This window comes from Rhipicephalus microplus, chromosome X, assembly GCF_043290135.1.
Source record: "Rhipicephalus microplus isolate Deutch F79 chromosome X, USDA_Rmic, whole genome shotgun sequence".
Lineage (NCBI taxonomy): Eukaryota > Metazoa > Arthropoda > Arachnida > Ixodida > Ixodidae > Rhipicephalus > Rhipicephalus microplus.
In genome coordinates this window covers 88,755,948-88,782,842 of record NC_134710.1, presented here as the reverse complement: position 1 = coordinate 88,782,842, position 26,895 = coordinate 88,755,948, and the positions used below count along the sequence as shown (strand labels likewise).

Below are 26,895 nucleotides of genomic sequence, written 5' to 3'. Positions count from 1 at the left end.
CGCAACCTGCGGATCAGCAGCCGAGTACCTTAATCACTAGACCAGCGCGGCGGGGCGCGTTTAAAATATCCTGCACGTACAAGTGAGCACGATCAGACGCTTGGCGCGTCTTCACAATTCTGACGGTTGGCTGTTAGCCTAATAGACAGCTCCAGGCAGAGGGCTTCAGACAACATTGAGACACTGTGTGGGTAAGTCGGAATATTTTATTTTAAATTTTCCCATTTATAATGAAAGCAACACTCGTACACTCACGGAGTGGTTAATCACCAGAGCGATTCTAAGAAAAAAAACACCAGCCAATTGGCAAAACGAGCACAACATTAGCAAGGACGGTTGGACAGTTGGTTTCTGCGAATAACTGCGAGTTCTACACTTGATGTCCAATTCACGAAAAAGAAGTGTTCGTTCGCATTTATTATCTATGGTCGGCAGCGCTTGCTAGTAATATGCTGTCAATTTCGGCGTGCCAGCAGACCTTTAAAAAACAAGGAAGCAAGTACGAACATGCTTGAATATAGGTCCGGAATTTCACTTGATCGGCCTCTGAAATTTGCTGCTGTGCGTCTTTAACAAATATCATCAGATCTAACAACTTAGCGCGACCTTGTCGTACCCTTTTAACCGTCCCAGAAGTAGTTAATCACTACCTCAGCATAAAAAAAGCAATAACTAACGATGAAAAGGCACTCTGCTAGTTGAAGGCGTCATTAATTTTTTTTTTTGCGTTTCTCCGCAATTTTGCAAGCACGTTCACGTTGTTAGTAACGGATGATGCAGTCTTGAAACGCCGCTACCGATACACTCACAAGCAGGGACTGCTTACGTCCGAGCTTTATAACCGTGACTTAAAAAATACATCTTTTTGCAACTTTGTAATTACTTTGTGCTTCGCATTCTTAAAACTGCTAAATACCCCCAGTTTTTTAACAACAAATATCACAAATTTTAATGATCACAAGATCTTTTTTAAAACTGTGTTAAAATTTGCAGGTTAGAACCGAACGCACAACGTAGTAACCCTTCACGAGAAATACAAGGCGAACTCGAAGGTTTCCATTTTCTTTCCCGTTACTGCAAATTGAAACTCAACCGGACAAATGAATTACTTTTATATATGAATTTAAATTAAAAACCTATATATGAGGCATGTGTCATTCATAATGCGATCAGTAGTCGATATTACCCCACAGTGGAAATGCTTCTTGTTCAGCGCTATCTCGTGCACTAAGCTCAATGCACTTAAGATTATTACATACTGTAAAGATTTCTATTTCAATACCAACTATACGAACTCTCGAGGCGCACCTTTGCCATCGCCGTCATCTTCATGTTCCATATAAAGTCCAAATCAATGACATCGCCCTGCGCGTTGAGTGTTTTAAGTACGAGCGAAAGCTGCAGGTGGGCCCGCCTCAAGCAGAGCTGAAACACGTCGGCCGGCTCCGTCGGGGGGAAGGAGCACGAAGGGTTAGCAACAACTTGTAGGTTTACGTGAGTCGGTTTACGATGCGAATAACTTGAAGCAGTGCCAAAAAACGATGACAAAGAAAAAAACACACGCAACAGAACTCAAGCAACTCTCTGCCTAAAATATCAATACTTCTACGAAGAATCCTAATCTCGAATTAGCGACACGTCTATCTGTTTATTACAAAAAGAATACACACTTTTTGATTTGATGCTTGATTAGCGGCACAGCTGAGGGACGCATGGGCTTAAGGGGTCTACTTCCTGTGGTCTTTTTCGAAATGAAATCAGTTGATGGTTAGCGTCTGCCCTGTGCACTTCTTTCTGAGTTCTTTAGTTTTCTACTTTTGCGCTAAAAATATGTTGCACGTTATTAAGGGGTACTGACGTGGGTGCGGTATGGTTGCTTCGCTAGAGCGCCAACTGGAAACTTTGATCAAAAGAGTCGACTGAGATTAGCAGACGGTTGATGTGCGCGCTGTGCTCGCACATGAGCCACACGTTAGCAGACATATTGACACATGGCTACGCATGCTCGTGCATTAGTGGACGGCCCCTATACGTGCAGTGCTCTTCCCGCTTAATTCGAATTGAAGCGACTTCTGGAGCACCCGTATTCTCTCAAGAAAGCGCTTTGTAACGCCAGATCGGATACAAAGAGAGTTATCTATTAACCTTACTTCGTATAACATTCTAATTTGTTGCTGTCGCTTTCGCAGCTTCGCCCTTGCACCAAAACTGTGACCTTTTTTTTTTTAGATGCGAAGCAGCATATGGCGGAGTTCAATTCGGTGTGCGGCGTGACCACCCTTACTGCGCATGCGCCAACTCTCCCCCTCTACTCGTGTGAGCGTGAGACAGTGGGAGGACCCTCTCCTCGCGTGAGCACGAGGTTGGAAGAGGGGGTGGAGTTGAGGAGGTGGCAGAGCGCTGCCTCCGCTTCATTTCTCCACTCCTATCTCCCCGCGACAGCTGTTCATTCGTATATTATGGTGCGCGCGCTCGCTCTGTTGCACTCTCCTGGCAGCGCTAGGTGTTCACTTTGCGGCCAACACAAATGGGAGGAGCGTAACGTGAGTGGTACACAACATGTACACAACTCCACACACAAATGAAACCTAAATTGAAACATACAAATGGAAACAACAAATGGAAACCCAAAGGAACACAGGTGCTGCTTCGCATCCCCACAGGATTTACTTTAATGGGACATGGTGCAATTTATTTTTCTTTCTACACGCTTCGTAACCTGTGCCTTCGTAATTTGGCAACGAAATTTCATATTTATACAGTGATAACGATTATTTAGTCTTTACTTTTAATTATTTTTGCGTACCCACCCGATCAGCCACTCTTCGAGAGAGATAGCAAGAAATCAATAAAGAGAGAGGAAAAATTATCCTCTAGAGACTACGGCCTATGAATACTTCGTCAATGTAGTAAATGCAGCATCGATAATTTTCATGACCCGTTTGCACACTAGTATCTTAAATTAAGACAAAACATTCATTTCACGCATACTGCACGCGTGGTATTGCTCAATGTACACTTACAAATTTGGAAAGGAATTCTTCCAACAAGTGATGGTCAGCCGTGATTCGGCTTGGAACGGCCACGATGGGTCCGTCCCTTCGCTTGCCATTGGTCCAGCCTCGGCTGTATTGGAACGTCTGGCAGTGGACGATCATCACCAGGTTGAAAAGCAGCAATCCAAAGGTAGCAACGATGCGGCTCATGGCTGCAAGCACCGGGGCACACAATGAAACTAGTCGCTAAAAACAGTGTTGAGAAGATGCGACATTGAATGTCATAATGAAATCTGTGTTCAGTTTGATAAACAAAAAAGCACTTGCAAAATTAACCATGAATTATCAGTTATTGCAATAACATAGCCAGAAATATTTTGGGGGGGGGAGGGTGAGAGGGGAGGAGGTCAACAATACTTTATGCATCTTCGTAGATTCGTATGAGTGCGTGATTATAAATGCGTGCAAAATTGAAAAATTTGCAATTGTATATATTGTGGGAGGTAGTTGAACTACCCCCCTCCCCTCGCCCCGCCGCGGTGGTCTAGTGGCTAAGGTACTCGGCTGCTGACCCGCAGGGCGCGGGTTCGAATTCCGGCTGCGGCGGCTGCATTTCCGATGGAGGCGGAAATGTTGTAGGCCCGTGTGCTCAGATTTGGGTGCACGTTAAAGAACCCCGGGTGGTCGTCTCTCATATTTATATGGTGGCTTTGGGACGTTACTCCCCACATATCATCATGAAAAGACAAATGTGAACATCCCGTCACACACGAAGTCAAACCCTTTCCTCCACACACGTGTGACACATATCCGTATGTCACGTGCTGCGGTATGCGGATATGTGCCACATGTGTTTGACAGTTTATATTTGCCGAGAAACGGCCAGGCATTGGGAATTTAAATGCAAGAGCGTTAAGAAAAACCGACATTGGCAGCATTGGCCTGACGAACGCAAAGAAGAAATATATGGCCCCAGCAGGAATCTAATTCAAGCATTCTGTGTGGCAGGCAAGTATCCTACCACGGAGCCATGTCAGGTCTCAGAACTGATTTGGAAAAAGACCCTATATATGCGGGCGTAATGTTGACGAAACGTCAATAGCTGTTGCAGTTCTGGCCATTTAATTTTATAAACGTTACATTTGTGCTCCAATAATACAGGCGACACGTCAGGTTAGTTTCAATTGTAGTGAAGTGTCATCTATTGAAGTTGGTCCACGTATGACTATCCAGGGCTACCATCCTCGCAAGCACAAAGCACTACACTTCAGATAGCCGCTTTTGGTGTTTGTAATACCTATGTTGCTTTTGGCATCATTCTGCAATTCTAAAGAACTGGTTATATGAAATGTATGTGACTGTTCACCATAAGTATCTATGCGTATAACATTTGTACATATCTTAAGCATGTCTTCATAATGTTTCGTTCAACAAAAATTACGCAACCGTCACCTTCTCTCCACATGCTTCGCGCGACATCGAGTCCCATGGTACGTGGGATCTGCCTTTTTTTTACAAGCTTCTTTGCGTCTACTACCCTAACATAGGTCAATTAAGCAAACACTTTCTATAGTGTGTTTTTATACATTTGCCATTCAACCGTTTTTCGAAATATTATTTTCGCGATCAGACATGGCAGGCGGCTGTTCTTTCGCATATACCTAAAGTTCAAACTGTTTGTGAATCCGAACTTAAAGCCCATGAGCTTGTGCAGATTGGAGCACGAAGTTGAATTCGGGAGTTGGCGAAATGTCCTACATTCTCGTTGTAGCTGGTAGGTTCACAGGTTGCTCAGCAAAGTCATACTCGTCGCAGTAAATGTCTTCACATACAGACGATTTCACCATCAGTGTGAAATCGCCATAGGTGTTTCACACGTGTCTTACTGCCTTACAACAAAGGCCGCGGTGCTTTGTGCGCGACTAAATGCCACAAGTGCCATTTATTGGCACTCTTAAGCCATTATTTCCTCCTCGCGCCCCTTCTATTCGTGCGATGAAAAAATATGCCTAATTATGCGAGGGAGTTTTCACAAATAAGACTACTGAGATCAATAATTCTATATCTTAAAAAAATATGTCGATTGACAATATCATTTTATACTTATGACAGAAAACTGCGTTTAAATCATACCACAACAATTGAATCAGTGTAAAGCCGTGTAGCTATACCAGCAGTGATCGTTGCAATTCGGCTCTTTTAATACAAGCCTCTTCTCGTTGACCCTTTGCTTGTCTTTTGGCGTAAAAGCGATTAAATATTGAAAAAAACTTACATAGCAGGTAAAACGCATCGCGATGCTTTTTTGTGATAACCTGTTTTACCTTAATGCCCGTTTTTTTTTTCAGCCTAATGAGTGGAAGTTTTCATCGTCTGGAAAAACGAGCTTCACACTAGGTTCCTTCCTTATCTTAATGTTGTGTGCAATCCAATGCATGTAAGTCATACGCAACAGCAATCCTTTAGCACATACGTTGGCCCCGTGAACCTCATTTTGACTGACTGGAGCTCTCTAAAATCTGCGGGAAGGAATGCCGCCACAAAAACTACCTCTCGAAACTGAGGACCCGCATCCACGAGGTGGATGCGGGTCTAACTGTAGAGTGTATTCTTAAAGCGCGATCTCTCTATGACTCTTTTAAGCATATTTAGAACGCGTGGAATTGGCAGGTTCAATGCAAAAGTTTTTTTTTCTAGCACGGTTTGCATTTTCTCCAGAAAACATTAATTTTGAATGAGCGAAAGTCTTAGGTCGAGGTAGAAACCAGACTGAAGCTTTCTGAGGCTCCTTGGTTGCGTACAATGGCCCTAAACATTCTCAGTATAGTCTTTATATACAAGGTGCCACGAATTACGGCAGCGTTGGCCCCGTTTTTTTTCTTTATTTAATTTTGTTTTCACTGTTACAAGACAGTTAACCCAAGAGTATACCCCTGTATCCCAAGAACACTGCTGGTGGTGAATTGGAGTGTGGTCAAAGTTGGAAGGGAATAAATAGCTGAGAACAGGCGTCTTGCGCTATTCGATACACGCATTTTCTTTCATTTTTTTTATATTGATGCATGTGTCATAATTCTAAATTGTGAACGTGTAAGAGAAATAGAAAGTTCGCATGGTCGTCAACAGACATACCGGATTGATTTTAGAATGCTACCGCACTCTATGTTGGCGACACATCCTTCAATGCACTGCAACAGTGATGTGTGGGAGCTGAAATAATATACATTGTTGAGGTTCCGTGAACATGCCAAAACTCGTTATTTCCATTGAATTTCTGGAATTCATTAAGAATTTTTTTCTCAGAAAGGGGCTTTCCGAGCTTTCCTTAGAGCACCAAAAAAAAAAAAAAAAAAAGCGGACACTTAAGTGGCGTTTAGTTCACGCACCATACTTGCCGGGCTCAAATAGTGTTGTTTCTCTCTCTCTCTCTCTCTCTCTCGCGAATGCCGGCCCAGAGACCAAATTCGCAAAACTTTCTTGTTCGCAACATCTTTTAGTCATTTTCCGTTCGCGTTCGTTGGTAACCTTCCCACAGTAACATTCCCACCTGCTGTTAAGAACCGTTGTATTATAACATTGTGAATGTGGACCCAACGTTCATATTTATTACATGCTCTTCACACTATAATTGTTCTTTGAAAAATCACAGTCGATCCTGGGGTTGGTTATATTTGCCAAGGTGCATGACTAATGATGAGATTACTTATGAACAGCCAGAATTATGATTATGGACTTAGCCGAGCTAAGGACATTCGGGCAGGCATCGGCGAAAAACGCAACGGAAAACTGACAATTCGTCACATAACTCAACCGAACGTCATCGCTTCCCAGACTGCGTCACTGCATCAATGACTATATTGGACGCACTTGTAACGAGCAGAGGAGACGGGAAAAAAATCTTATTCACATAGCACAAGTTGAGCGGTGTTTGAGCAGTTTGTGACAACCGGTACCAGCATATATGATCACAGAAACTTTATCAGGTAAGGAACCAGGCCTGTAATACCCACATACCCACGCGTAAGAGCGTCTCTCAGCCGGACATGATATAGGACATATCAAGGGAAGACGGCCGCAGACAGCACTTACGAATAAGAAGATCTGTGAATTCAATTTCAGAAACTTTCATGAGACATGAGTGTTGTCCTAACGCTTCAAATAATAGTAATGTATGATGAAGTTACGTCCCAAACCCACGATATCATTATGAGAGACGCTATCTAGTGTTATTTAACGTGAACTGACATCGCACAGTACACAGGCCTCTACCATTACGCCTCCATCGAAATTCGTACACCACGGCCGGGATCGAACACGCAACCTTCGTGTCAGCAGCCGAGCACCTGAACCGCTTCACTATCATGGAGCAAATGCCTGAAGGTAATCGTCATTGCAATGGTAAAATTAACCTATAAAAAAATCGGTAAATGTGTTCCAGTTGCACCGCAGGGAATCAGTGCGTTGCTAATGCTAAGGTAAGTGATGTGGGCTGTAGAAAAAAGCATCAACGCTCAGGCCTTCCCACAAGCAACTGCGTCTAAACTTTGATAAGTGATTGAGCTCATTAGCGTATTCAACAAATGAACGTCTCTCTCTCTCTCTCTCTCTCTCTCTCTCTCTCTCTCTCTCTCTCTCTCTCTCTCTACGTTTCTTCTTTTTATCACGCCAATTATACCAGTTATTACCAGTTAGAAACCGGGCCTATATCTTTGATGACAATTCGTGCAATACAGTAAAAGCAGGTGGCAGTCAACGGGATTATCAAACATGCAATGTAGGCGGCAATCCAATGGCAAACAGCGCAGCGGAAAGCAAACACCTGTGAATTTGGTCTACCCAGCCGCGGTGGTCTAGTGGCTAAGGTACTCGGCTACTGACCCGCAGGTCACGGGATCGAATCCCAGCTGCGGCGGCTGCATTTCTGATGGAGGCGGAAATGTTGTAGGCCCGTGTGCTCAGATTTGGGTGCACGTTAAAGAACCCCGGGTGGTCGAAATTTCCGGAGCCCTCCACTACGGCGTCTCTCATAATCATATGGTGGTTTTGCGACGTTAAACCCCACATATCAATCAATCAAATTAATCAATGTGAATTAGGCTCCACTCTCTGACAACTTACGTACACTTCAATTTTTGTTCTTTGCTGCCATCACGCTTAGACCAGGACTGCAAGTCACACTCATGCACAAACGGACACACAAAACTATTTCTGTAGATCTGCAACCTCAGTTGAATGGCGTGCATTAAACGTCCATGGTGAGTCCCTACCTCTCAAGCAGTGGTGCGCAAGCAATGTCCAGCAGGAAACCCTACGAAAGCACAGTGCAACCCGTTAGTCGGCAAGTTCTGGTGTCTTGACCACCGACGTGACTGCCTTTTATACATCTGGGGCTCAAGACGTTGCAGGGACCTCAGTCGCCCAACGGAGCGCGTGAGAGGGAAAACTCGTTCCCTCTCCCTTTCTGTCGCCCAGCCAAGACGTCTGCTCCGTAGGCGACAATCAGGGCGAAAAGCAATCCACCTAGAATCGCACTGATGCACGCCCTCATCCACTCGCCCTTTCTCTTACGCTGCTGTCGCTTGGGTTCATTAGAATGCTCGGCGGAAAAAGTTTGAGAAGCGTCGCCCCAGAAGCGAGACATCCTATCTCTTCCCGCGCGAAAGGGTCTAAGAGGAAGGCACACTGCGTGCCTCCTGTCTAAAGCTTTGAAATCCCTGCTTGATTAATTATTCAGGACGACAGCGGCCAGCGTAGGCAAACCATCGCTGCCGTCACCGCGACCGGACAGGCGCAAGTAACGCGCTCTGACGTCTCGCCTACTCGACTGCCGGAGTAGTGCCATTTTCATCGCCGCTTCCCCACGACTGCCACCAGCACGGCAATGTATACGAGCGGCGCTCTCTTTTAAGAGTGCCCTTGCGCGCGCTTGAAAAGGCACGTCCGAGTCTTCGAAAGAGCAGCACAAGCCGCGAATATTCAAATCGACTGACATTGAGCAAGCCGATCTCTTTGTGCCGTACATCTGCAACTGTAACATCTACAACGCGCAAATATATTCTGCGCACGAGGGTCAAGTTATACGTACTGCAAATTTTTTTGGTTTTTTTTGTTTTTTGTAATGTTTTTGTTGCTATAAAAGTGTGTCGCAAAAAAAGACGCAGTCTGATTTTGCAAGTTACCCTCTCTTTAATATGAATTGCAAGTAAACAATAGCGAAGGCGGACATAACAAAGTACCCTCTAAGAACTATAGATCTCTATACCACAACTTATCAACCCTGTTTCCGGGATTGCCGCGATGAAGTATATAAATCTCATAGTTTTCGCATATCAGGGGCATAATGCTAGCTACGTACACCATGGTTATGAATGCTATTTGACCATCACATTGGCAAGAATAATTACAATAGTCTTTCTGTTGCCTTTTAAATTAGCTCACATCTTGTGACACGAAAGCATACGCGTACAAAGCGGATTACTTCCAAGGTGCTCATAATACCAGGAGTGCAGTAATCTGGTACTCTGAAAAGCTCCCACTTTTCTTCACTACCGTATGAAGTCTTGAGAGAGAAAAAGGAGCCTGACTATGCTTTCAAGACTGTCAGGTGACCGTGAGTTGGTAGAACATTGCACTCGTCTTCACAACATGGGCTACTTAACACTGATGAGTGAAACGTCGAGGTCACCGCCTCTAATGGAATTAGAAAAATGCCAGCATGCAGGCAAGACGCTCATACACGTGGTAGCTCTGGTGCTTTCACCTCCGAGACCCTGATTCGCTGAAATGAACACGACGCAGTCCTTCGTACCGATGTCGTTGCTGTAGAGCGTTTCAAGCGTGTCTTAAGTTGACTCCCAAGTTTCCTTCCTTGCTCCACAGTGAGGCAACATCAAGCGAGAACTTGATTGCACATTTATCTTTCTATGCAATATAGAATGTACGTCACTGTGTGAACTGATTATCAAAATAGTGTTCCCATTCCTCTAATAACTTTTTGTCATTTGTTTGTTTGTTCGTTCGTTATTACAAGTACTCGTTAAAAACGCTCTTAATGCACCTAAAATAAGGGCGTCGAACGGATTCGAACCAGAGTGTTCGCTAGAACAAAACTCGAACCCGAATCGAAAAACCCGGAACGTAACTGAACCTGAACAGAAGCTGCCTACACGAAGAGTCCGATTTAAATGGAAGTTCATGTAAGTTATTTTGATATCTTTGCTTTCGAGTTATCGATTCGAGGGCATAGAGATGGAGGTGCAACTTATCTCTATCACAGCATGATTTTAAAATCCTTCAAAACGGAGCAAGATGTTGTAGCCTTTTAATTCCGAGCACTACGCTTCACACTAAATGCGTCTGAGACGTAGTGATCTCCTACTTAACATTAATCTCAATGCCATCGCGCGCCAGATGTATTTTTGTCGCGTCACGAGGGGTGTACAAGTGCCAAATAAGCAATGGTTTGTTCCCGCGCAGACTCAAATAAACTTTTCATTTTATTACGATTTAAATACTCGAAGGTTGTTTTGTCTTTGAAACTGCTATTCGATCCGGCTGTCGATTTCGATCTTCGGACATCTACGTATTCTTACACAGTTTTAACCGTAGTCAGCAGGCCCGTAGCCAAAAGGGGCACTTTCAGTGAAAATGGAAACAATGAAAATAGGTGCTTTTCTCAAACAATCAGGGCATTCAGCAAGAGCCCACACCCCGAAAAAAAAACACAGCATATTATTAATAATGATGAGTGGGCGAAGCAGTGGTATCGTTAGGTGTTACAGTAAATTACCCGACCGCTCATGCATGTAAATTAGTGACAAAGCGGTGTGCAATGGTTATTGGTCATAAATTATATAATGTGTTGAGGCGTGAATTTCGTTTTGCTTTCATTATTACTGCTTTGTGGTATCAAATCTAGCCTGAAGTTGGCAAAGACGAGGTCTGAGCACGTTGCCCTGGTGGTTGTTTCCAGTCACACGAAATGCATCGTAGAGCTTATTGAGACGTCATCTACTGCACATGTCAGTCGTTGTCTATGATCATCATCGTCATAAGCGTCACCGTCATGGCATACCATGGGTATCTTGCATGTGCTGTACTGTGATGGCAGATAGAGAATGTGTGGTTTGTAACGTGTTTTTTCTTCATCTTCATCATCACCATCATCATCGTGAGCGGCAGCTATGGCACACAAGGCCAACGGACAAGCCTCGACCATAAGGAGCTTCGCCCCTAAAATTTTTGACAACAAGCCAGGTCGTCAGTATGATTACCGAAAGAAATAAATGCCGGAAATAGACGATGGAAGTGTAGAAGGGCCAACCAAGTTTTTCATGCAAATGAGCGAGCCTAAGATTTCAGTGTTTATGAGTGTGACTGGTGTAGTTAAATCGAACTAATGAATGTCATTATTTTCCCAGTCATCATTACAAAGTGGTGCGGGGGGCGGAGTCTATATGCGATAAGATATACAATATAACTTATATAAGGGCCTGAAAGCACTGTAAGAAAGCGTGGACGCATTTCTTCATTTAAGACATACATAACGTTGCCGATGAGACATTCTTCAGGAACATAGTCACAAAATAAGCCTTAGTTACATGACAGTCAGAAAATACAATACAAAGAATTTCTAATATTTCGCACGATCCTAAAAACGGCAAGAACGACACCATAACTACCTTCACACGTTTTTTTTTCCTTCAGTACATTGAAAGTAAATCTTAGGATTATTTCTGCTCACGAGTGAAATGACAAATACTAATTTTAATATGAAATTGATTGATTGATTGATTGATTGATTGATTGATTTGTGAGGTTTAACGTTCCAAAACCACCATATAGTTATGAAAGACACCGTAGTGGAGGGCTCCGAAAATTTCGACCACCTGGGGTTCTTTAACGTGCACCCAAATCTGAGAACACGGGCCTACAACATTTCCGCCTCCATCGGAAATGCAGCCACTGCAGCCGGGATTTGATCCTGCGACCTGCGGGTCAGCAGTCGAGTACCTTAGCCACTAGACTACCGCGGTGGGGCTTTAATATGAAATAAAATTTCCTAATTAGTGTGCGGAATGTTAACAATGTTGGTAAAACAATAAAACCACCATGCACGCACAAATTCCAAATAACACAAGGCATTTATTTTTTAACCTAAACTAAAGTAATTTTGTTAGCTGGCATTTATAGTATAAATGCCCACTAACAAGATGCGGAAACGGAGTGTGACGTCACTACTTTTATATTCACGTTGATCTCAACGTAAACCCGGTGGGTACGCCAGTGACTATTAGATACATTCGGTGTAGCTGTAAGGTACTGCCCACCTGTCTGTGTCACAAGTATAAAGATTAAAGCCTAGTTCACACTGAAACATCCGCTTTCTACAGCGACCGAAATTCCCCTGCCACCGAAACGCAGCGTCGTTCGCACTGGACGCGCCCCGCGCCGCCGAATATGCCATCTACTACGGGGCGAACGCGGGATGGATGCGCTGTCACCCGGTTGTTGTCTCGGCTCGCAAACGCCACTACGCTATCCGATGGTGTATATACTTCGACGATTCTCGTACGCAGGAAACAAGAAAAGACAGTACTGCCTACTTTGCTGGCAAGTGGCTGTCTTGTAATGCAGGAAGAGCAGAAAAAAACACAGACGCCAGCGGCGTTGGCGGGTTCGTTTTGCTCTGCAACACCGCAACAAGCTCGGTCACATCTTTCACGAAATACGGACGCGAAGTAGGCACAGAGTAGGTTAAACTCCCGTTGGTTTCAACATTCAGTTGCGTGCACTGCGGCATAAGAAGTGAGTAGGGCTTGGCCGCCATTTTTCAAAATTCCTTGACTAGCGCTCCTATTGGTCCGCGGTGACCGATTCGGCGGCAGACGCCGCAAAAATCGGTCCGAGAGCGATCGGCGCGGAGAGGGCCCTTTCGGCGGATCTCGCCGCCACCGAACCGGATTCGGAGCACTTTCGGCGGGCGGAATGCTCAGTGTGAACGCGGCCTAATAGAGGCACAAGTATAGAGGCTAATAATAACCAGTGGCGTACCCAGGCACTGGCTCACCGGGTTCGTACCTCCCCCCCCCCCCCCCGATTTTTTCTTCCTTTTGTCATAGTATATGAGCACAAAATGGCATTTGACCACATCAGCATGCTGGATACCACTACAAATCGGGAAAGTGCATCGTTTCCCCCCCCCCCCCCCCCAAATTCTGCCTACGCCCCTGATAATAGCGCGTCCTTAAGCCAAGATATCAACATTACATTTCTCTTCTGCATCTTATTTTTCATCGCACTCTCAGATGTTCGTCACTTGAGGTTCTGAACCATATCTTGCTACTCATTCAAAGCATGATTTTGATTATCTTTACTGACACCCGGTTCGGTCACTATCCTACCTAACCCGTTCTTTATAATCAGTGCTATTTTAAACATTACAATCGCAGCATCTGTTATAGTGACTGCATTCTACTGCAGTAGTGTCAGTTTCTGTTTTTATAATATATGCGTCTGTAACGACTCTTGTTCCAACAATTTCATCTCCCCCCCCCCTTTTTTTTTACCAGTGTTCTAAATGTATAATGCTTATTTCAGCCGATGACGCGTTAATACATCCCGCACAGTCTGTCACAAGCTCCGGTTGGAAAACCGGAGCTTGTGACAGACTCAAGCCTTCACAACGATTTGTATAGGTAAATAATTAACATCGCATTGCATTAGAATATGTTAAATTATTGCTGGATTTTTTGTAACGCACAGCTGCCTTCTCCAATTGAGAATATTTACGCCGTTATACTGTTATTCTCAGGGAGTTCGCCCAGTCTTCAAATATCAAAGCGACTCGCCTGCATTATCAAACAGATTACCCCTTTTAATTTTTCCACCGTTCTTTAAAAACTCTGCCGTTCCATTTTTCTTATTATTTGCTTCCATACTGCTCAGCGCAGATTCAGATTGGCTATCGGACAGGCCGAGGACGCCGCCAAAGCCCAAGGGCTCCTGGCTGACACCTATGCGAGAAACCCGCACCACCGAAGACGCTGGATTCTTGAAATAAACGTTCATCATCCTTTCCTCTTTTATTGAACTCACGTCAGGATAGTTATAGTGTTAATATCCCTGACTAATCTCACGGTGCATTTGAACACTTGATAATAAGAACGTCATTTCCCTTTACACCCTACCCCGACAGAAAATCTGCTCCTGGTTTTTCTTTGACTAGCTACAAAGCTACAAACCAAGTTTTTTTTTTTCACACATCTCTTAAACGGGCGACTAATCCCGCATTATGGGCAAGGACCAGTCGCTGAAACATGAGGTCTTTGATCGCGTAAAAAATTTATTTTTAGGAAGCTCACATCCGAAACTTAATGGCGTTGATGTCTCTTGCTGATCTCACGGCGTCGATAAACGCTTGGTAATAGCAAGACGATTTCCCTGGGCGCCACTACGCCATATCTCAACAGAAATTATATTCCTCAACAACTTTTATGGTCATGAAGATGATGATGATGATGCTTTGAGGCTGACCAATTGTATCGGGCGGGCAAATAAAAAAATGCCCTAACAGAGAATACAAAAATCAAAGAAAAGAAAACAAATGAAACACTCCATTTAATCCCAAAATTGTATTAAGAGTCGGGAAGCGTGGCTATTTCACACAAAGGCGGGCCGCGTCCACATCCATACCGAAAGGCCGAGCCTTATGGCACCATTGTGGACCCTCTGGACAGCCCGTAGCTGGTCTTGATCGGAAGAGCTTGAGACTATCTTCTGCCAGTAAAGTCATTTTTTTTTCGGGGCCGGTGAGACACTCCACAGGCGTACACACACCGTAACAGTTCATAGTCTGCACGCCTTTAATTTTTGATCACGTGAACCATTACCACTGAATCACGTGCCACTACTGCGCCAGCCTTGCTTTGGTGGTGTAGACTGCCGCATAGTTCGCTGCACTGGCCGTTTTATCAGCTGCATGCGGCCCCGTGTCATTTGTGCACGCAAACCAAATTGCTGCAAACCAAGTTTTCCCACGCAATATATAATAGTGCGGCAAAGCACGCTTTACAGGCATTAACTAGTCATCGAAACGTGTTTTTTATTGATGTTGAAATCAGGCTTTAGAGGAGATCGGATGGTTGCCTACAGACATCACAAACCATTATCGATTGATATAAGTTCGTTATCGTTCCGCGCATCACACGTTAACAAGCATCTAGCGGTGTCCTGGCACCTCCTTCAAGCACAAACCCGAACCCAGAGGCCGATAGCCACTATTACCTGGGTCAGTATTTCGACAGGCGTAAATTACAGTGGTGGGAATGCCTTCCAGCATTTTGGAGCAGCCATTGGAGCAGGCAAAATCTGCTTTCAGAGCAGCTGCCTCTGTTTTTGGAGCATGCACGGGCTTTCCATGACACACATAGAGGAAGAAAATTTTGTTTTAATTTAGTTTAATGTTGCCTCAGTTTATATAATCGTTTATACAGAAGCGGCAAGGCCAGAAAATAAGCACCAAAAATAATAAAGTAGGATTATGTACAGAAGCGGTGACATAAGATAGTGAAGGATATTTCCCCAACAAGCTAGCTGCAGCATGAACTTCGTACATCGCACGCACCCCCACATTCGAAGCTCGTTACAGTAAAACCTCGTTAATACGTACATCAATGCAGAGAACCTACCGGGAACGCTGTCAAATGCACGCTAAAGTAGTATGCATTAACCATTAAGTGCATAAGCGTGTACAGGGTCCCCCTCCCTATTATGTCTATGTATGGGGCTGGCTTTGCACCCCCCCCCCCCCGCGCGCACACCTATGACCAAGAAGTACTAAATTGCATTTTTTACGTGTGCCCTCACCACTAAATAAGGAATAAGTACAGTGCCATAGCAAATACTGCATGAAGTGCCTACCACGAAGCCGTTTCTTTTTTTTTGCCAATGTTAAAAAAAGATTGGCACTCTCGCACGACCGTCCGATGGCACGCTGTGGCGACACCAAAAAGCATTTCGAGACTACTGCGGAGTCCGGGATACGCAGTCAACGCAGCGGCTGACATATCTACGAAACGGGTATAATCGGCTGTCCGCGACAAATGTGTGTCGCGATCTGTTACTTAGCGAAAACAGACGCAGCTTTTTGAGACAGGGTAGGGTCGCAAGGAGCCGATTGTCTACAGGCTAGTTGCGTGCAGCGCTTCGCCTACTTGGCGTACACACCGTGCCAAGCTCCTTGCGCCAACTGCGCGTCAGACCGTGCACAGATGCGGCGAGAAGCCTGTTGCATGAACGGGACGATGCGAGCTTTCTGCAAGCGCTGCTTTAGCGGTCCAGGCAGCCTCATAGGGATAGCTCCTGGATGTTTTCCTGCTGTATTTCATGCATCTGCTACTGTATACAAGCTCTATGGTACCTCAGGTTTCAGAGAACTTCTTAAGTGTTTTCCAGGAGGTTACATCCAAAAACACTACCGGGTGTTCTATAGTCACCTGTGTATTGCCTAAAATATCTTAACAATCTGAGAGAGACAGAAGTCATAAGCAACAGGCAGAGATATTATAATAAGACTCTGCGAAAAGCTCACAAATGTGCGAAGGAGCCTGAAAGTTTATGACCCATTACAACACCTACTGAGTTAAGAAAATCAATTACTGTAATCAGATTTTCTAACTCACTTGTTTTAATTTGCCAATTTTCTCGTGTTTCAGACTAGGGTGTTGTTTAGAGCAAACCTGGATTTTGGTTGTTTCCACATACCATCAGGACTGCCATGATTGCGAAGAAGCAAATGGTGCAACCCTGTGGCATCCACATTTTTCGTTCGATTTCTGTGACCCGGCCAAATTATGGTGAATGAGCAGTTTGGATAGCGGGGCTACGCCATCCCCACAGGTCGGCCGAACTTGTGGAGCTCGCTCAGACTCACTCAAATATATTTTGCGCTTAGGGCTGACGAGCGACAGGAACCGTGGGCTTTTCGCCTACATCGAAAATGCAGCCGCCACGGCCGGGATCCGATCCCGCGACCTGCGGGTCAGCACTGGAGCACCATAATCACTAGATCACCGTGGTGGAGCGTACTTCAACATCTCAAAATCCATAGTACTGAGATTTCGTATGCAAAATAAAATTTTACAATACTGATTCATCTGAACAGATAATTGATAGGAAGTTCATTGATCATTGATGGGAACAGATTATTGATACAAATTTAATGACGATAACGTTCCTTTTACATACCTTTGAGTGACGATGATTTCAATTTCAAGGCACTTGCACATGGAATCGGCTATTTCGCGTGAAGACGCTAACAAGGGCGCGACATGCGCCTCTGCGGTGCGCCCAACACCATAGGTCAGTTGAGGGTACTACAGTAGAACTGCCATCTATATTCTCAGCCTCAACCGACTTACATTACTTTTGCAATAATTTTAATATTGATATTATTTCTCCAAAAATCTCGTTTTGATAGCAAGTAGACAGGAAATTGTACTCACAGGAGACTTCAATTCACATAATTTGTCTTGGGGTATAAGGACAGATTTTTGTGGTAGGCGACTGTGGGAATGGACTATTGATCACAACCTCTCCTGTCTGAATGAAGATCATGTAACATTTGTCCGAGGTCAAACTAGCTCAGTATTGGATTTAACGTTTTGCTCCAATGCAATCAAGGTTTTGTCATGGGCTGTTCTGGATTCGGCAACTAACAGCGACCATCTTCCTGTAGTTTTTGACATTACTTGTCCAACAATATCTTTAGATCAGCCAAAACGCACATACATCAACCATAGCAAATTTCAAGCCTGGCTCCGTTCTGCCATTTCCAAGCTTGAAAATGCCAGTACTAAAGAGATTGCATCTACGATTGGTTCAATGCTGGAGGGATCTAGAAAAAATTCCGAATTTTCTATTCCATCGAATAAACGATCCTCCTCTCGTTAGTGGAACGATGAGTGTACGCGCGATTATAGAAGACGAAAAGCCGCTTGGAAAAAACTTCATAATCAGAGCCCAACAAACTGGAAGGACTATCAATTCCTTGCTGGCGTATTTAGGCGTACAGTGAACCGCGCGAAAGAAGAATACGACAGTAGACATTTTGATTATCGTTCTAAATAAAAAAATAAGCGTGCTTTGTTCGCTTATCTTCGGACAAGAAAAGTACTGCCAGCACCTTTAACGTTGCAGTCATGTGTCTTGACGCCGGAAGAAATGAACACCTCTCTAGAAGACATAGCGCAAGGTTTAGAACGCCGCTCCACTGCTAATTTTTTGGCACTGGAACTTCTGGAAATTCATGCAAGTTTACCAGAATAGACTCAATAGTCTATTCTGGTAAACTTGCATGAATTTCCAGAAGTTTCTTTAGCTGAATTGAGTCAGACAGTATTATGCTTACGGAGGACGCCTCCCGGACCAGATGGGATTAAAAACTCCATGTTGAAATGTTTACCCCAGGAATCGCCTAATCTTTTGCTAGAACTAGTGAATTATTCGTTAGGGAACGCATGGATACCTACAGAATGGAAACTTGCCAAAATTGTATTGTTGCTAAATAATGAAAATGATGCATACACGTTGACTAACATAAGGCCGATCGCACTGACATCAAACTTAGTGAAATTGGTTGAGAGAATCATCAATATACAAATTAATGAACTTATTACCATGAGGTCAATTCTAAGTCCCTGTCAAATTGGGTTCAGGGCTGGTTGTTCAATTTGGGATGCCCACGTTGATTTAGAAAGTCGACTTCAGTTAGCTCGGCTACATAAAAAATATGCAGCTTTAGTTACCTTAGACATCGCTAAAGCATGCGATACCGTGGAGCACTGTATTTTGATAGATCGATTAGAATACCTTGATTTTCCATCATACATAGTAGCGTGGGTTCACAATTTTCTTGCAGACAGGAAATTTTATTGTTTTAAAGATGGGTTTTCATCATCTACTCATACCCAAACGAGGCGAGCACCGCAAGGCTCGGTGCTTTTCCCGGTGCTATTTAATTTACTGATGAGCACCATTCCACGTAAACAGGATATAACAACTTATGTTTATGCAGACGATATCGCATTTTTTGCAATGGCAGATAACATTCAGACCTTATATGAACGGCTGCAGACTTACCTTAATATATTGGAGAGCTGGCTCGATGGCAACTGCTTTTTACTTAATCCGAGTAAATGTGCCCTCCTTGTTTTCCCGCTGCAATACCCTGTGAACATCTCTGTCTTACCATCATGAGGATATACCACAGGTAGAATCTGTTAATTACATTGGAGTACTTTGTCACACATCACTTAACTGGCGACCTCATATCGAATATATCGCCGGAAAAGGTGTGCGGGCCATTGGCATATTACGTAGGCTAAGCAACTACCGCATAGGTATGAGAAGAGACACATTGGTAATGATATAACGCATGTACATTCGTCCCATTTTGGAATTTGGTTGTATACTTTTCTCTGGAGTTCCAGCTTACAAGTTGCGGCCTCTAATTCTTCTGGAAAGAGAAGCTTTGCGCTTATGCCTTGGTCTTTCCAAAACAGTTGCCAACAATGTGTTGTATCTCGAACCTAGGGTACCACCGCTTTCTTGTAGAATTTGCCTTCCGACTGTTCAGACATTCTTAAGAATTTATGAATCACCATTACGACATTCAGAAACAGCCTTTATTTCCACCCCGGAATCATTTTTTGCTGCTAGATGGCCACGATTTCACACCCCACAAATTATATTTGTGCAAAATTTACTGGAGCCTCTAAACGTAGGTATATGCGACATCATGCCGAGCCGTGATAATTCAGCCCCGGTGGAAATTCAATTCGACATTTTTCCCAATAATGCCAAATTACTTCCCCATAATATTTTGGATGGTTTACTACAAGATCACCTGCACCGTATTACAGCGAACGTTATTATTGCTACAGACGCATCGCAATATGACGAAAAGTCAAGGGTTGGTATTTTAGCCCAATTTTAAATTGGATTTATTCGCTTCAACTACCCGATTTCATACCCGTTTTTGTGGCTGAATTTCTGGCATTAGTGCTCGCCTTACGCAAGTTAGATACAGCAATTACATCAGCTGTCATAATAACAGATTCCCTATTTCTCTGTGCGGCACTTTCTGTTGGTGCTGATAATCACGTAACAAAGGCGTTCCGTGCACTAGTACCTGCGCATTCGAGAAAAGTACGATTAGTTTGGGTGCCTGGACATAAAGGTTTATTTATAAATGAAATAGCCGATACCTTAGCTAGGTCGTCAATCAGCGAACCGATTCTACCGCACTGTCTATCACCCGCTTATGTGACTGCTGCTCGATTCCGCAGACGCACGCTTATGGAAGTCTTTAAAGGTTCAGCACTAACAAACTCTACAGGATATCGCCATTTATTGTATCCCTGGCGAAGAAACTTTTGCCACACTAGAAAACAAGAAGTAGCTATCACAAGGCTGCCTTGCCGGGTACCAAATCTAAATTTCTATAAACACAGGTCTGCTCAGGCACCTTCGCCACTGTGTGCATTCTGTGATGAACTGGAAACAATAGATCATTTCTTTTTGACCTGCACGCGGTTTAGCACATTGCGAAAAACCCTATTAGGAATACCTTTACGTGGTATTGGTATGGACTTATCTCTGCCTGTCATTTTGTCTTTTGAAGCTTCCATTTCTGGTTTCCCTAATGCGACAGTATGCGCGGCCGTCCGCGACTATATTGATGAAACTAATAGGTGGACTAATTAACCAGTTTCAGTATCTTAGCATGTCCACATAATTATATACGTATAAAATCAGATTATTGCTCTACTCTAAAAATAAATTCGTTTATGTAAATATTTGTATGCATTGCATTAAGCACCACACTTTCCTAGGCTATCGGTAATCTTTCTGTTATACCTCCATCATTCCAAATCTGAACAGTAAATTTTAAAACCACTCGATTCTTGGCCAGTCCCTCATAGTAGGTATGCGCCACTAACAATAGGACAACAACAACAACAACAACATGGATAAATGCAAGAAAGGGCTGCTGCAGGCCCTTACACTCTCCTTAATAGCTTCCTGTTTTGCACCAATTCCTATCAATGCTATGGATAGCGTGATATCAATGATTTCAACTTCAAATTTCCTGGGTATATGAAATGCGCCTTAAACAGCCCCTCACCCACCGAGAGATCCAAATTCATTTCAGTTGGGGAAGTTGGGCGCGAGTCTACAACGAACCACTTTGCCATGTGAACTTCTCGAAACGGTGCCGTGACACCGGAGTAAGATGCGTTTGATGAGCGAAACGCGGCGATCGCTCATTTTGCTCTTTCCTTAGCTACCCTCCGCTCGTCGGCTGGTCTCCTCTCAGAGAGATTTTTCCCTCTTCGCCGAGTTCTCCTCCCATTCTCGCCTGGTGTATGTCATCGCTGACGCACTGTTCAAAGCACCGTCTACATCCGGTTGCAGTGACCGAAGTAGGTCAATGAGGTCAATCGAACCGAAGCCAAAAAGCAGCCCAGGTCGTGGTGGTAATCTTGGACAGTTACGTGACGCCCAAAAACACGTGAAACACTATTCCACTTTGATTTTGCTGCGACTCGGACGCGCCCTAGCCATGGGCATTTCACAAGGCGACATCACGCATCACGGGACAACACCGGTCGCCTCTTTTCGTTTTCCCAGTCAGCGCTCTCGCGGCCAAGCACCACACACTGATGCATTAAAGCCATCGCAAAACACTGTCGAATTTAGTTCACGCCGCTTATCAGATCACTATGCGGGACTGTGCAGGTACACTAGCCATTTTGGCAGTTGCGTTGTGTGTCGCAGTTCCCGAAGCGCGCACACGTGGGCAACACGCCGAAGAACAAGGAGCGCCTGCGTCTAGGTTCTTGTTCGACCAACTGCAACACCGCCAGCACCCCGCATAAACAGATTCAACGTGGTGACGTCACACACTTCACTAGAGCGGCCAGCAAAGCCCGCTACGAGATTGTTTCTTGGAATTTGTGGCGCGCCCGCGGCTTGTAGCATTGCCACGTGTGGCACCGTTGATCAGGCCGGCATTCTGCACATGACGCACGTGCTTACCCGAAATGTTTGAAACAATATTGAAGGCGGTTCAAGGGCCCTTTTCAAATCTAAGGTAACCATCATATAAAAAGCACTTCTTTTACAAATATAAGGCAACCAGGAGATTAAAAACGCTGCTCTTATGTTTCGGCATCTTAAGCCAACAGCAGCATAAGGAGTTATATTTTTCACAAGACCATGGCTAGTTGCCTATCTGCCCATTGCACCACTTACCGCAATGCGGAGTGTGCCACAGAGGAGCTCAGTAGAGCTGTTGTATCGCGTCCATGCACTCCACATAACACACAGAAGTGGTCTCTTTATTACACTCCAATGAGTTCCTGGAAACTGCGGCCTGGTTGGCAATTAACTGGCCTAGAGCGAAGCAAGAGCGGCAGTATATACAATGTTTCCATGTACGGCAAAGTACCATATTTGCGAGGTGACGTCAACACATTGTTGAGATCGCTCATGCGCGGAACTTATTGGTCCCCACCAGATCATCGAAACAAGCACCTGCGGGAAACACACGCCGATATGACTATTAGTTTTTCGGCTAAAATCAGCCGAAGACATGCTTGTCTTCACCTGGGCGTCGCCTTCACTCGTCACCTCGCCTACCTAATAGGCCGTGCAGACAGCTTGAACTGTGAGCACTGCCAAGTGCGCGAAACATTAGCCCATATATTTTGCGACTGGCCACTATACATGACGCAAAGGAAAATGCCAACTTCAACGTTGGCAAGCATCAGATGGACAATGGCACTTCATGAAAGCTAGATTCTGTCAGCAATGAGTGACCAAAGTGCTAAAAACTGCTACAAGGGCTGTTTTAAACTTCATCAAAAGCACCCGACTAGATACTAGGCTGTAGGGTGCTATGCGAAGTGGCAACTGTAAATACACACCACCTCTTGCTGTCCCCATCATACTTCATGCCTCTTTCTTTCCCCCTTATCCCCTGTGTAGAGTAACAGGCTAGAGCGAACTAACTCAGGCCGAGCTCTCTTGTCTTCTAAAAAATTCTCACTCTATCTCTCTCTTGATGAATTTCTGCTCAACATGACAAATGCAGATATATTTGATATAGTTACTGTATCTTTTTTTTGCAGTTAAGTTAGTAAACATGTTCATTGGTACAATACCAGAGTAAGGATTTTTTTTTCTCTTTCAATCGGTACTTCACACTTTAATATGGCCTGCATTCTGCTAATGGCTTGCGAGTGTGAGGCGTCGACCATTGAACCACGAAGGAGCACCTGCATTCTGCTAATGGCAAAAACTATATTGTTGGACCACCGAAAAGTGTCACTTTTTCCACAAACAACAAAGCGCTAACAGACATATCAACCATTCCGAGCTGCAACTCCAAGATTCATACAAGAAAACAATAACCAGTACCTTAGATTTGGGGGTGGGCATCACATGCATTAATTTTAGCATTAGTACTAAGGACAAAAGCATCACCAGTTTATAAAGAACGGTATTTATTCTACATCATAGGAGAATGAAAATGATCCCTCAAAAATATTGCAAGATCACCAGTAGCATGTGTCACTGGCTATCTCACAAACAGCAACTTGAAATTGGCAAAGTTGACTAGCAGCCAATATAGCAGCACTGCCAGGAACTGTTTGAAGCTTAACCTATGCACTGTACATTATTAAATTTTGTATATGTATATAAAAAATATAGCAAGTTGGAAAAACTGTTTCATGGAGCTTTCTTTTCATTCACAGAGCCATCGTTTAATCCATAGTAGGCCTTGTGTGCCATACCAACAAAAAGGCCCGTTTCAACAACACCTGCAAGTGTAAAAAAAAAAAAATATCAATACAAGTAAGCATTACTTCCATTCACACACATGTTCAAACAAAAATAAAGACTTTCAGCAGCTAATTACAACTTTAAGCAGCACTGATAACAATTACTTCTCATAAAAAGTTATCATTCAAGTTAGCATCTAGAATAACTATAACTGCTCAGATGAAATCTAATTGCTACACTGGGCCAATATAACATTGTAGCACGCTGAAGAATCTGTAGGAATCAGCATTACACTTGTGCAGCGCATAGGAGTTGCCGAGACAGGCACTGTTGAGACACCTTGCAGGTAACTCTCCAAACAACAGAAAGAAAGCAAATATAGTAACACAACATGCACAAGAAAGGAATAGCCTTTTTGAAAAAGAGTGAACACCAATTTAGTTCTTTCACATATCAAGGTCCTTAAAAATATTTTGTCCCCTTAGGAATAAGTTAATGTGGGGCACAACTACAACAGCTCATTAGCAGATGCATCACAGTGGCATGCATGACCAGAAAAGATATCTTAATTTAGTGCATCGAATGTACAACTGTTGCATTGTAGGATGTCACAGTACACATATATATTGTACAAATCAAAGGACACAAGGTTACACACCTTGCCAGTGAAAGTTCCCTCACAGCAAGTTATAAACTGCACTGTATTTCTTCTGAAAGAATCTTTCACATTCAACTTTGAGTAGTTAACGAATATTGAAAACACAAGCACATTTATCAGGACGACACTATTTTAAAAAAATTTGATGGCTTGTGGTGAAATTAAGAAGGTCAGATGTGCGCAGTGTCAACTTTAATGAAAGGGAACACGGCGACGCGTGGCCTGCGCGCTTCGGCGTCTGCTGGCAGCGCGTTCATGTGGGAACGAGAGCAACCACAGTCTGTTTTTGCGTCATCTGACGGTGAGCAAAACAACCATTCGTTGCCAATATACAACGGCAAGATTGCAACCCCCCCCCCCCCCCTCCTTCAAGGCGATTACTGGCTCTCGCGTAATCGCCTTCAAGGGGGAGGGAGTTGCAATCTTGCTGTTGTATATCAGCAACGAATGGTTGTTTTGCTCACCATGAGATGACGCGAAAACAGACTGTGGTTGCTCTCGTTCCCACATGAACGCGCTGCCAGCAGATGCCAATGCGCGCAGGCCACACGCTCCCGTGTTTCCTTTCATAAAAATTAACACTGTACATATATATAGAGGTTTTTTAGGTGCAGTCGATGCCCTAGTCATAAATTATGAGCACGTTTCAACCACAGTAGCTCGTTCAGGATATAGCTTTTATACGTTTGCATGAATTTTAATTAACTGACTAAATCAAATAAATTCTGCTAAGAACAAGTTTCATTTTCCCCTCAAATGTAGCATATTCACCAATTTTTATCCCGAGGTTTGCAGGTATCCCATCCTTCCCAAAGACTTTTTTGGTTTGCTAAGCACCAAACTTGAGGCAAACTTGCCTTATCTCTTCAAAAATGCAGCAGCCACACGTATTAGCATTCATTTTTGCCTGTGATGTCACTTAAACAGTCCCATTTGACAGTACTAGTTGTCTAATCACCAGACAATAGCATACACATACCAAAATAAATAACATAACCTCATCTAAACCACTAAGCCATTCAAGACTAAATTGTCAAATCGCCGAACAGGTTCTCATATACAAACTAACTGCAAACTTTATACTGTTTTCCTTTTTAGGGGAGAAGCTCCTAAAGGCGTGGGTCTGTCCATCCCTTGTATGCATGTACGTGACCGCCTATAGTTAAACCTTTGCCAACTGCCCACTACTTCGTCCTTGCAAACATCACACTACGGCCCATCACCGATCCACCACTTCACTGCCCATAAAGCAAATACTGTTGAGAGGTAGCCAATATGAAATGCAAAATGACCATAGAGCAAATACTGATGAGAAATACCTAATATGAAATGCAAGATGGTCATGTACTTGTATCGAGGTGAGAGTTAAGGAGCCATAGATTGTCCCACGGTGTCTATTCCTTGTTTGTATGTGACTGCCTATAATTCCACCTTTGCCCCGCCACGGTGGTCTAGTGGCTAAGGTACTCGACTGCTGACCCACAGGTTGCGGGATCAAATCCCGGCTGTGGCGGCTGCATTTCCGATGGAGGCGGGAATGTTGTAGGCCCGTGTACTCAGATTTGGGCACACGTTAAAGAGCCCCAGGTGGTCGAAATTTCCGGAGCCCTCCACTACCACGTCTCTCATAATCATATGGTGGTTTCGGGATGTTAAACCCCACAAATCAATCAATAGTTCCACCTTTGCAAACTGCCCACTACTTAGTAATTGCAAACATCCCACTACGCCCCATCACCAATCCACCACTTCACTGAAAATAAAGCCATTATAATAAAGGGGGGAACGGAAGTGACGTATAGCTACGTCTTATGAATAATAAAATTTCTTGTAAAATATATAGAGTGTTTATCACATCTGATGTAGTGGGCGATATTCGCAGATGGTTCACAGTTTAGCGATGAAACCCTCCAGCGCTTCGCCCCACTCATCAGCATTTACTCGGTGGATATGTTGAGATTCTTTAATTGTGCACTAGCCGCCGATACCTGGTTTATTCAGAAACACTTTTTTCTTCAGGAACAGAAGTAAATAGGTAAAAAGAACTTTCTTAAAAATCAACTTGCATGAGATGAACAAAAACAAACCTCGTAATATTAGGCACATGGAAACTATCTAGAGCACATACAAGAAGCCTTCATAACAAGCACTTAACATTTTAGACTAAATTGTTACTCAAAGGCACAACTCCATTGTTAAAGCAGCCCTGCAACACTTGCTCAACATACCAACAGCGCTTTATGATTATGCTATCACGGCTCCTGCCAGCCCGATATTGGGGCAATGCTTGCAGGAGGGTAGTTACGATTGCTTGTAAGAGACAGCCGAAACTCGCTTGCTCTCCCCATAGAAAAATATATTGCAGTTTGGACCCACTTGTAGCAGACGACA

General features: G+C 43.9%; 1 protein-coding gene across 3 annotated transcripts in view; it reads right to left on the bottom strand.

Annotated features, from left to right (window-relative positions):
* Rpi (Ribose-5-phosphate isomerase) overlaps positions 1 to 26,895 on the bottom strand; it is a 90,212-nt gene that overhangs the window by 8,392 nt on the left and 54,925 nt on the right. For 2 of the 3 annotated variants that reach the window (XM_075877255.1, XM_075877256.1), the window contains exon 8: positions 3,024 to 3,208. In XM_075877255.1, coding sequence (XP_075733370.1) covers positions 3,024 to 3,208 — 185 coding nt within the window. Of the gene's footprint in view, positions 1 to 3,023; positions 3,209 to 23,549; positions 23,885 to 26,895 lie in introns of those variants that run through there. The other variant, XM_037427376.2, reaches the window with a different exon arrangement.